Below are 13,254 nucleotides of genomic sequence, written 5' to 3' on the forward strand. Positions count from 1 at the left end.
TCTTCTGAATCACATAGAATGAAATACCAATCTTCGATGCTGTCCTCTGTACGAGGAATCTCCTCACGCCGGGACCAAGAAATAATGCGCCTTCCTTTACTAGCGGCGTATCGCCATTGGAATCTTTGGAATCGACGTCGATTTTATCCGTTGCGGGTGTCACGGCCGAGCATAGATTGGAGAACCTCAGCGTATTAGGTATTAGGCGCTATTGACGAAGATTATCCATGGTTAGTGGACCCCTTTGTACCCCGGGCTTAACGTGGCTGTGCCTGCCGGCGGTGTGGCTGGCGGGGTAGAGTGGTGATTCTAGAGGTAGGTCTGGGGGCCTGATCCTCATACCCAACAGGGGGTACCCAACGTTAGCGTGGAACCTGAAAATGAAAATGCCGCTTTGGAGTTAGTGCAATCGTCCTAGTGCCGCGCGTCACGACCAAGACCCCCGATCTTTCGGCATTGTATGCCATCTTTGTATGAACTTCGTCTCTTTCCAAAGCTGGCTGATGGGATAGGATTGATCTACGGATAGGTGTTGACTTTGAGCAGGCCAACAAGCCAACCTAGCTGAACACACTCGATTGCTGACGTAGTCAAGCCACGTGATACAACAGTGCGTATTCTGGACTGGTTCTTGTGCTGCGCCCCTCAGGTTGCCCCGCACAACCAACAGGGACCCACCCAATCGACAGACACTACCGTTAATCATGCGATTTTAATCGACCGCCAAGTAGTCACCAGGAATCATTTCAACGACTTGTTGCGGCGATGGCATCGGAACCCTCACACTGCCCAATCTTATCGTGGCTTGAATGCTGCGAACTACCGACAGGCTGCATTGCTCCCGCCTCAACCATAACTCGAGTCAAGCGCAAGATGTCCCCCGATCCCGACGCCTTCACGCCTCCGCCATCGCACGCACCGCGGTCTTCCTCACCATCCAAAAGAAGAAGAGTCGAGTCACTGAACGAAATCGACCGTCCGCAGCCAACCGCAAACGATGCGGATACACCACATGCAGCTCTGTTGGCCACTAAAAAACAACAGGGTGCCTTGGTCCTGCTGCCCAACCGCGCCTACTCCCGGACACGCAGTTCCTCTCCACGCAAAGGGCGGTCATCTAGCCCCATAAAACGAACTATAGACCTTGGCCGGCTCGAGAAGCCAGTTCGAATGGCGTCCTTGTCGAACGCGTCCGCACAGCTCCCCGACCCAACTGTTTTAGACTTACATCGGCGTATCGATAAAATCACGACCTTCCGGACTCCATTTATCCGAGCGAGTGAGGAGCCGGCCCTTGTCCATCATCTCAAACAAACAGGGGAAGAAGCCTGGCCACAGGACTGGTATCTTTCAACCGATGGTAACGATAGCATACCAACGAAAGCAGAGCTTTTCGCCTTGCTTCAGATTAGGGATGAGGCAGCCAGATGCATGGAAGAGAGGGAATCGGAGACGGCGTGGAACGCGGAAGTACACCTCCCATTGCTTAGGCTCGCGACGGCAGATAGGCCTGGCGTCAGAAGTCTACTTGTGCCAACAGCGCGAGTGACAATTGACTGGCTTCCAGCCATGGCGGCCAGCGGGGGAATCTCTTCGGCAGCATCTTCATCTGCCGCAACCGCTACGACGATAGGGACAGAGTGTGACATCGTTACCAGGGGTAAGATGATCGACCTCGCTATTGCCTTGAACGAAACCAAAAAAACACCACTTGGGGCCTCTATTGAGCAGACTATCCAGAAGTCCGGGCAGGTTTCAGTCAACCACACCAGCCACGGCCCGCTGAGACTGAGGCCAATGGGCATTCCCATTGAAACAAAAGTTTCGACCAGTGCAGACGAAGGACGAACGCAACTGTCAATATGGACGGCGGGCTGGTTCGCTCGCATGGAAGCTTGGGTTTCGGAAAAGCGAGCGGCAAATCCAGGAACCAAGGTTCGAGTGCCATCGACAATACCGGTCATCTTGATCACAGAGCACGACTGGAAACTGTCGTACATTTGCGACCGAACAGAGGACTTTCAGTTTGTGTACGAGGTCTCCATCGGAAGTACGAAGTCGTTATTGGAACTGTATAAGCTCATGGCCGTCCTGAGGGATTTGACGTACTGGGTAGATGTTGAATTGCGCAGTTTTTTTGAGGAATTGTTTACTTCATCTTAGGCATTTTAGACTCCAGAGTTTGTTTTGGGTTTAATGTTGGGCTTTTCGTACTTATTCTATCTTCGTTTATGAGCTTGATCATGATTAGGACTATTCTTGCATTTACATTATACGAGGAACTCCGTGTCATGCAACCCACGGTCATATGGAGACATTTTCACACGGCTGAGCACGATTTTGTTAAAAGTTTGTAATATTTTACGAAAGTAATAGTATTATTAAGATCTACTATGGCCACACACTCAAAACATGCTGTGTAGCTACAAGAAGCTCTTTTGCGAACTCGTCAGTCTCCTTTTTCGGGGCTGCCCCACGCTTTCTCTTCCCAAGTTTTGCGTTGATACAAATGGTCCCGAGCGGGGCACGGCCGCGTATAACCGCTCTCTCGAAATCCACAACCATAGGGCGCTGATCGTATACGATATTGCGCGCCTCAACATCGCTGTGAAGGACGCCAAGCCTGTGTATCTCGTCAATTGCGTTGAAAATCGAAGCAGTCGCTACTGATTTATCGACATGACCAGCAGTACTTGACAAGGGCTGGCCGGCCCAGCTAAGGATTAGAAAATGCTCATAAACACCGCCGTCGCAGTAAAGCGGGAGTTCCAGAGACATCAACCCAATGCATACAGGAACGTGCTTTCCCTGGATCGGGCGAAGGTTGTTATACACCCGATTTTCGCGGTGTAAAAACATAATGTTGGCTACTTCCACGCCCTTGGCCACAAGTGTATATCCATGCGATGATAGTCGAATCTTGAAGAGCGAGCCAACAGACCCTGACAAATAGAGGGGCGCAGACTCCGCGTTAGGCCCGCGATTTTTGGCTAGCTGGGATCGAAGCAGACATAAAAACTCCGCCTGGTCAATGTGGTTCGGCCCGTGACTACTGGCGTTTGGACAGGTCTCGTCTGATTGAAGATGTCCAAGCGATCCCGTTCAGTGTAGTATCTTGGTTAGCGATGGTGTTCCTGGTGATATTACTCACCTGTCTACAAACCGTTGGTTTACGCACTTGATCTGCTGGGAATGGGTATCTGCCTTTCAGGGACTCTTGGTACAACCAGCCATGCTCTCTAAAGCACTGCTCCGTTTGAGGAGCTTCGATTCTACGCTGCAAGTTTAGTAGTAAGTTCTGGGATAAGCAGGGCGTGGTCCAGGGCTGCCTACATCATGATTGTACTGGATTTGCCGGGACGACGCAGGCGTGAGGAAGCTGGGCCGGAAAGCCAAGTATCCAAACCTAGAGGGCTATCACGGCTTGAACGAGCTATCGTATTTATCTTAGTAATGTTGCCCAAAATATATGCGCAAACGCGCCACTGGGTTCCACGAAAAAGTTCCAACTAGCATAAGAAATATTCGTGAGGCGTCGCTGCTGTGATGGTGGCAAGTCCCAATACCCTTTTAGGTCTGAGCACAAAATAAACGGAGAATGGAAAATGCGTGCAAATCTATTTCCTAAAGTGGTGGATCAGGGAAAGTAATGGATAAGTTCGGAATTTTAATAATTGCAACGCGTCTTCATAAAGGCATGTCTTTAGTGGTGATGGCTAGGTTGCAGCAGGGATGAGAACGGCTGCTGCCTTTGTGGAAGAGGGTGTAGTGCCCCAAGACTTATAAGTCCGGAGCCCAGGCTGAGTTGGCGTGGGGTTAGGATATAGCAAGGCTCTGCGACGGCGTCACCTGCAATGGCAATATTTGGTACCCCAAACAGAACGAACACCCCACCACCACCCTAGTATGGCGCATATCCAACCAGAGTACTTAGTAGTGTTCCATGTTCACCACATTATTTCATCCCTATTGTAACACAAACTACAGTCAAAGATTTACAAAACTTGACAGCCCTGCAAGGAACAGTCTAGCTGGCTATTCTGTGTCTGTGCGGCACAATCAACCAGTCGGATGACTCCCTCCATGCAGGGGCTGTAACAATCAAATTATGGTGGAGCTAGAGGACCAGTCAAGGAACCAACACACATTGCGGCTGAGGCTGTGGCGACATATTCATAGGCATGCGGTGGATGTTGCAGTGAATAGAGGATGCGGATGGTGATGGACAGGGCTCAGATGTGGCCGAGATACGGGATGATGCCGGAGTCCCTGAAAGATCTGCGACACTCGAGTAACGGCTTTCCATATCACTTCCGTGCTCGTACTTTACACTTGGGAGGTAAGAACCCATGTTTACGATGGTGATTTCTGACCTCCGTTGGAAGGATCAGAGTGAAAGAAAACAAGTTTTGTGGAGAGCCAGATATGAGAACGAAGTTCTTGTTGGCGGAAGACGACTAGGATGATGATAGAAGATAAGGAGGTTGAAATTTCCAAGGCAAAGAGGCTGTCATCGCTTTGCAGTCTAAATTTGCCAACATGCTCTTAGATCAGGGTATCCTAATCCAGAGGCAAGGACGACTGCATAATAAGAAGTGTTTTCATTATCATAGCAGGGATGAAATCCGCCGAACAAAAAGAAGTAGCACTGCAGCTTGCGGAGACATGAGGGAGGCCTCCCATGATATCAGGCCAGAACTAAGCTAAATAAATTTAAGGCTAGCCAACTCGTCACTTCAATGTTGTAGTCTCGGGGCAGGGGTGTTGATTTTGACAGTCTATGAACGTGATCAGAAGTTGGTTTGACGAGGCGGATTTGGATTCACAATTTCCTTCTACTCCCAAGATCCAGCCTATCATTCTCCTGAAACTCGGCATTTCATGGCTGAGGGGCGTAAAATCTGCCTCGCCTGCCTTCTTGATTTATTTTCGGTATTACCGATATCTAGTTAGATTACGCATAATCATATAATAGTCTGTCAGCTCAGCTGTGTTGTTGGAGCTAGCTTATCCATACGTTTCGGTGACGGACTGATGCCGACTTGGGAGAAAACCTCAGCAGCTGCGTGATCGTAGGAGGCCTCCCGGATGAAAGGAATTGCGAAGTTGATAAGCGAATGAGCAGATAAAACAGTCGTGGTAATTTCTTAAAGGGGCTGGGATGAAAACCAGCGATTAAAATCCGTCGTTACCCATAGTTTTCGTTTTATATGCATTAAACAGGCAATTAATCTTGTTCATCACGAAACTATTGCCAATTGAGGAAAATTTTGGCATTAATATAAAAATTAAGCGGAAATAAGCCCACCAAACCCCTGAAAAATTACATGGACGTTTGCAAAATAACATTTCTACGTTTATTTTTATCCCTTATATAGTAAAAAATCGAAGTTTAAATTTAATTATACCGTTTCCCTTTATAATACAGAAAAAGCTGGAATTTTGTAAGTCGAAAATATTAAACTATCCCGAAATGTAACCAATGTGCTCAAACCTTTTAATCATAAATTCGTGTGGTCCTACGGAGGCCTCGGTATTACGATAAAAATATCGGGGTAATCTGTTTCTAAAGGTAAGGGTACTATTGCTAAAAGCAATTAAGCATCAACAATATAACTGGGGGTTCTCGATAATTGGGGTGAAATTATAATTGGTTTCAAGTACAACAAACATCGAGGTTAAGTAGATTTTATTTGCTACTAAGCAATCCTAGAAGTAAATCTATCTACACGGTAGTTAGTTTGTTAATGCAGCCTCTGGCCCAAATGTGATCTCTCTTGAGCTCTACAGATTATTTAACGTAACTTGCTTTTGGCGTTAGTCCTAATCTCGAAAGATCACTCGATATTATACCTTGGCAATCACATGTGGTCACCTGATTCCATCCTCATGAAGTCCGGGGTTCTGTCGGCAGTATTTCTCGGGGAGAATGTCGTTAGGAGGGTGGAATCCTACCTTCTCTCCCTGGTACTGTCCCGGTCATAACATTAGGGATATTTTCGGGCCCTTTTACCCGCTATTGTTTAACGGAAGTCAGATTAAACAAAAAATCAATTATTAAAACCCATTTTGGCCTTCGGATTGGTTTAAAGCGATATTGAGAAAGAATTAGGATAGGTGACATTAGGCAAATTATAAAGTATATAAACTTTGAAATTGGGCCGAAAAGGTGGCTAGGCAATTAAAACGGAAACCTATCATTGGACCCCATAAACCCAAAAACAATTTGCTATTAACTTGGATTTTTATCTAGTCTCAGGGCTCATCCCTAAACGCGAGCTCCACTAATTAAACCGTGGCTCAATTCGTGGCTTTGTTTGTACCTGTGGGTCCAACCAAAAATCACTCTGGTTCAGGTCTGAGGACAACTTGTTCATTTTGGGCTCAAGTGGAGGTAATTTCGCCAATTCGGCGACCGACACTCCGTTATAATTAATTAAATAAAAATCGTAAAAATAAACGGTTTGTACGTTGGATATAGGAATTAACGAAATAATTAATAATAATTTAATTTATATTTTTAATGGTTATATTGGTCGAATTGGGATATGGGTGCCCTTGATTTTCAAATGGAGGTTGGTTTTTTAATAAGTGTTGGAATTTTTCGATTTTTTTTAATTATATTTTTAATTTAATATATAATTTAAAACTTTTTGCACGTGGAAGGTGGTATATACGTATATATTATATATATAAATTTTGGTTAATATATTACGTAATATAAGGTGTTAAATATTCGAGTAGGTTAAATATTAAATATTTTTAATAAATTTTATAATCGAAATGGGCTTATATTTTTACCAATTTTAACGATATTAAAACCAAAATTTTAACGATTATATAACCGATATAAGCAAACGTCCACGTAAAGAAAATTTGTAAATATTATTAAAATTGCGTATTTTATATATAAATTTAATAAAATTTATATTTTTCAAATTTTATTTTATATTTATTTTAAATTAAATAAAAGAGTAAACGTTATTATATTATTATATATGATAAATTTAAAGGTTTATTATATCGAATTTATTTATTATAAAACCTTTTATTAATAAATATATTAATTATTAAATATTTATATAAATTATTAAATTTAACGTATATTTATATAAATAAAAGATTAACGGACGATAATTTGGTAAAAGAAATTATACGTGGGTGTTAATATAAATATATTTATTATTATTTAAAAATAAAAGGTTTATATATATTATTATTTATATATAAATTTTTAAATAGGGCGTTAAATATAATAATATGATTATTTATTTTTATTTTTATTTTATTATAATAATTACAAATACATTGTTTTAACCGTTAAAAAGCCCCAAATTCAAACTTTATACCGATATTTTTATTATATTTTTACCATTTTTATTTAATTAAATATTCGTAAATAAAAAAATACACAGTATTTTAACTGTATCGCTATTGCGCATACAGTGTGTGCACAGTACGTATACTGTGCCATAACCTCCATTTGCGGCGATAATCGACAAGATGTCCTCAGACTAGAACGGGCGCGATCTTTTCGGCTAATTTGATTGGCCGAAAAGCCATGTGGCTAAAAGGTATATGGAGCGCCCGGTCCACCATTGCGAAGCAAGGGTGGTCTAGTTTGAGCACTGAGACTAATTTTTGTCGACAAAAATCGTTAAATACTGGAATGTTTAAAATATTGGAAGGTTTAAAACTAAAATTCCAAAAAAATAAATTTGGAACACGGAAAGGCCGAAATTGGGCCAAGCCCTGCCCAATGTCTGGATATGCGCGTTTTGGATGGGCAATTTTAACCGAAGGCCCAAAAATGGGATTTGGCGATTGCGCCAAAAACTCAGGTAACACTCACCATTCAGCCATTTAACAATGGCAGCCTAAAATTAAACAGCAAAATAAATTCAAAAGGGAAATTTACAATATATTGCTAAAAAGCGACCTGGGCGACAAATTAAAACTTTTGATTAATGACGTATCCTATCATTACCTAGGTCGTAGGTGTACAATTAAAACTAAAGAATTCAAGGTCAAAATTACGTGATTACGATCTGAGGCACATCGAAAACGAGCAATTATGTCGAGTTGTAACAGTTTTGTTGCTCTGCATCACCATACGCTAAAAGCAATGTTCAGGAAGTCCGAAAATGGCCCAACATATAATGTGGCACAGGGCTATGACCCAAAATAGGGCAATGACAGTTCAGGGCAGCTCAGGGTAAACTCAGGGCAGCTCAGTGCAGTTCAGTGCGGCTCAGGGTAGACTCAGGGCAGCTTAGTGCAGTTCAGTGCGGCTCAGGGTAGACTCAGGGACGCGTCCAAAAAAGGAAATCTTGCGTGTCGAGATTCGGCGCAGATACTGTCCTGGTATATTAAATAAGGCCTGCCAAAGCCCGAAAAGCTTGGGGGCCCGGCCCGGCCCATTAACCCATGGGATTGGGATGGGGGCCCGTAAGGGCCCATAGATTTTCTTGGCGGGTTAATAGGGGCCCGCGGGTTTGCGGGCTTGGCCCGAATTGGGTAACCCGCGGGTTTTATACAAATTTAAAATTTACGAAAAAATTATTGGAAAAAATAAAATATTTATATATTTAATTAAATAAAATAACGTAAATTTTGAAAAATTGTAACCATTTTTTATAATTATTTTATATTATATTAAATTATTAAATTAAAATAAAACGTATTATTATTTTTTTTAAATATAATAATAAATTAATTTTTTTTTTTTTTGGTCGGATTCGGCGTTATCGCCAAAAAATTTCTCGTTATTATTAAAAAAAATTTTAACGATATAAAAGGTAAAATTAAATAATTTAAACGGCGAAATATTTAATTCGTTTTTTTTTTGGACCGGAAATAGGTTTTTAACCGAAAATTTAAAATTAAATTTGGGAATTTTTTCCGGAATAATACGTTATTTAATAATAAAAATTTTACCATTTATTTTTCCGCTTATTTACGGGCGTTACGTAATAAAAAATTATAATAATTTTTAACCAAAAAATTTATTTATATTAAAACGGGCGGTTTATTTTTTTTTTTTTTTTAGGTTTAAAACTATTTATAACGGATATAATATTATAAAATATAAATTCAAATTATATATTAACGTATAAATACGTTTAACCATTTATAATATTAAAAATAAATTTAACGAGGTTTATATTTTTAATTTGGATAATAATACGGCGAACGTATATAACGTAAAAATTGGAAATTATTTTGTATTAAAATGGTTATAATAAATGGTTATAACGTAAAAAAATAAAAAAATTTACCAGTAAAAAAATTGGTAAAAAACGTTTTAATAATTTTTTATAAAACCGCGATAATAAACGTAAAAAATTTGCAATTAGGTAAATATTTGTGGGTAATTTTTCGGATTAAACGTTAAAAAAATATTTTGGGGATAATTAAATCAAAAATTCGTTATATTTTTCGAATTTTCCGCAAAATAATAGTTAAAATAAAATTAAATAAATAAATTAAATATATAATAAAAAAATAAAAATATATTACCGGGTTTAAAACGTATATTTTTGCGTTTTTTAGCGATATTTTTTTTATCCGCGGTTTTAAAAAATGTTTTGGACGTTTTACCCGTATAAAATTTACGTATTATTTTTATTTTAAAAATTTTACAAAACGTTTTAACGGAAATAAAATATAAAAGGGAAAATATTATAATTAATTAAAATTAAGTAATAAAATAATTATAAAAAATGGTTACCAAATAAACAATTTAAATTGGTAATAATTGGGGTTAAATAAATAATCGGGTAAAAAACCGAAAATTATTACGCGATTACCAAAAAAAAAAAATTATAAAAAAACGAAATTAAATCCGATTAAAATTAACGTAAAAAATTTTTTAGGCAATAACGTTTTCCTAATTGGATAAAATACGGGGTGGGTATAAGGCTAACCCAATTAAAAAAATACCGCCTGTAAAAAAATTTCCGAATTTTGGAATTTAATTGCAATAATAAAAATTTTAAATTTTTACAAATTTTACAATTTTATAATTTAATCGCGGTTTTATTTTATATTGGAAAAACCACTATTTATAGGAATAAATATCGTTAGTAAATATAGGTAAAAACCTGCATTTTTTACAATAGTTTTAATTATAATTAAAAATTAACCAAAAATAATATCCAAACGTAAAATAAATAATAATATCGGTCGTAAGGCCCAAAATTTACGAAACCGCAATAAAAAATTTAAAAAATAAACAAATAATGGCGATAAAATTAAATTATTCGTAAACCGCGCGCGTAAACGATTTAATATAATATTATCGCGGTAAAAATCGAAATTACGCGTTAATTACAAATATATAACGTCGATTAAATTTAAACAAAAACAAATGGAAAATAAATTTAAAATAAAATTTATTGTTAGAAAATAAATAACCATTTTATATAACCATTTAAAATAATAAAATTATAATAATTATTTTTTATAACCATTTAAAAAACGTTAAAATTAATATTAAAAAAATTTACAATCCAAATTTGGTTTAAAAATACGTACCCCCGCCCCAATTAATAATAAATATTGGAAAAACGTGGACAATTTTAACGATTTAAAAAACGTTTTCGAAACTTTTTTTCAAATCCCCATTAAAAAAGTTAAAAAAATAATATTTAAATAGGAAAAAATGGTCGTTACCTTATTATTATAATACATTAATTACCAAAATAAAATAAATAAATTCGTCCGCCAAATTTTTTACAACTTTTTTAAAGGCGTTTCGTTTACCAATATTATAAAAATTGGTAAAATAATACGCCAAATTCGCCACAAAATTACTTATTTTGGTAATATATTAACGTTTTCCCAAAAAAAATGGCTAAATTGGTAAATAATTAATGGTTATATAGGATAATTATTATTTTTTTTAATTAACAATATTAAATAATACGTAGTTCCGTTTATTATATTATATATCGGTATTGGTATTTCCTAATTGCGTATTTGGGTACCAAAATATATTATTGGGCAAAAAATATTACGGTTTATAATTATAATATAAACCAAATATACCAAATATTCGAAAATAAAATAAAATAAATATTCCCCAAATTAAAAATTATAATACCAAATTTAATAATTATAATATAAAACGGTTTATTCTACGTTTATTTAATTTTTTACCCTTATTAAGGAAATTTTATTACGCGTTTTTATTTGTTATAACGTATTTAAACTTTTAATTATAAATTATATTTATACTATAAATACCGCCAAATTCCGCGCGTAAAAATTATATAGGATATTTAGTTATAAAACCCCTATACGCCGCATTTAAGCCAAATAAACGTTTTATAAAATATATATAAATATATTTAACAAATCGATTGGAACAATTTACCAAATGGTTATTTAGGAAAATACCCAAAAATGGGTTATATTTTTATTTATCACCGCCGATTAGGTTAAAATACCCGATTTTAGCAAAAGAATAAATAAAAAAATAAAAGGGTTATAAATATTGGTTATAAAGCTTATTTATAATAAAATATTTAAGGAATTTGAAAAAGATTTTTTACTTACAATGTAAAATTATACCCAAATACGGTTATAATGAATAATTACGGGATTTTTTTATATTTTAAAATTAAAATATGGAAAATTAAATTATAATAATTATTAAAATTAATATAATATAATTTTAACGGTAAAAAGGGTTTTTATTTTCCAACCCCTTTTAAAATTAGTAAAAAGAATTAAAATTAAAAGTTTTTTTTATTTATAATTTTGCGTTAAATAAATTAATATATTTTAACCAATTTAAATAAATAAAATAAATAAAACGAATATAATTTAAATAAATAAAAAGGTAAATAGGTAAATAAATATAAAAATAAATAAATATTATTTATTAAAATTTTATTTTATACCCCATTATTTGTAAAATAAATCGGATAAAAAATATATTTTTAGTAAATACCGTAACCCGTTTGGCGTAAATAACAACTAAATTCGAAACCGTAAATAATTGTATTAAAAATATTTCCCCGGTTTTTTATAAAATTATTAGAATTTTAATTTAAATATATAAACGAACGTAAAACGTAACCGTATTTATTCAATCCTTTATTATACGTTAAAAAACGATTTTGGGTATTAAGAAATCCGTATTAAATTATAAACGGCGAATATTTTTTAATATAATAATTAAAATAATATATTAATATATAATTATCCAATATAACCATTATAATTTATATTTATTTCCAGATTTAAATTATTTTGTACAATTTTTCGTCCGTTATCCTTTTTTTATTATTCGGTTATTAATACGGCCATTTTTTCGAATTGGTGGTTTATTTTCCGTCGTTTCTTTCGCAATTTTTTTCGTTCGATTTTATTTTGTAATTGGATTTTGGAATAAAATTATATTCGGGGGTAATATTTTTGGTATTTTTCGTAATCGAACGGGTAATCGAAAATTTAATTATTCGATCGGGTTTAACGGTATAAATTAAATACGATTAATAAAAATAAAAAATTTAATTTCGATTAGCTAATATAAAATAAAAATTAAATAGGTAAAAATTTATTTAATATTTGGAAATTTTTATTTAAAAACCGGTAATTATCCGCGATATTTTTATTTTATTCGTGCCATAATTTATTATACAAATAATAACGATAATTTGGGAAAAAAAAAATTCGTTAATTTTCCAAATTTTCTTTTTTTTTATTTTAAAAAAAAAGGGGTTAGCCGAAATAAATCCGATATCGATTATTTAAAACTTTTATTAAATTTTAAACGAACGAATTAAATCGATAAAAATTTTTTTAACGTTTTATATTATAAACCGATCGTTGTTTTTTTTTTTTTTTTTTTTAATTTTTAACCATATAATTATAATAAATAAATTAACAAATTTTTTGGGGGAATTAATTGAAAAATTGTTTTTTTTAAATATTAAATTTATTAACGAATTTTACGATAAAATTTCGAACGTAAAAACGCCCGTATAATATCGATTTAACGTAAATTTAAACGAAAATAATTTTTTTTAAATTTTAACCAAAATACCGAAACGGAATTTATCGTTACGTTATTTATAAATTATAAATTTACGGATTGTAATAAACCTGTAGTAAATGGCGGAAAAAACAACGTTTACTATTTATATACCCTTAAATTATAAAATAATTTTTTCAATTTATTCGTTATTAATTTTTGGTTTCGCCGTTGGATTTTAAAAAAAAATAAAATTAATTTAATTTTAAAAA

At 34.9% G+C, this 13,254-nt stretch overlaps 2 protein-coding genes across 2 annotated transcripts; one reads left to right on the forward strand and one right to left on the reverse strand.

The window, feature by feature from the left end:
* Window positions 1-873: 873 nt before the first annotated feature.
* On the forward strand, window positions 874-2,163 carry PgNI_10034 (uncharacterized protein; the record flags this gene model as incomplete). Its single annotated transcript, XM_031130013.1, has 1 exon — window positions 874-2,163. One exon carries the CDS (start codon window positions 874-876, stop codon window positions 2,161-2,163), a length of 1,290 nt encoding a protein of 429 aa, XP_030978245.1.
* Window positions 2,164-3,133: 970 nt separating this feature from the next.
* Window positions 3,134-3,424, reverse strand: PgNI_10035 (uncharacterized protein; the record flags this gene model as incomplete). Its single annotated transcript, XM_031130014.1, has 2 exons — window positions 3,334-3,424; window positions 3,134-3,272 (listed from the first exon to the last, which is right to left on the reverse strand). Coding segments are annotated over exons 1-2 (144 nt in total), but the record flags the coding sequence as incomplete, so codon positions are not given.
* Between the last annotated feature and the right edge of the window lie 9,830 nt (window positions 3,425-13,254).

This window comes from Pyricularia grisea, assembly GCF_004355905.1.
Source record: "Pyricularia grisea strain NI907 chromosome Unknown Pyricularia_grisea_NI907_Scaffold_7, whole genome shotgun sequence".
NCBI classification, from domain to species: domain Eukaryota; kingdom Fungi; phylum Ascomycota; class Sordariomycetes; order Magnaporthales; family Pyriculariaceae; genus Pyricularia; species Pyricularia grisea.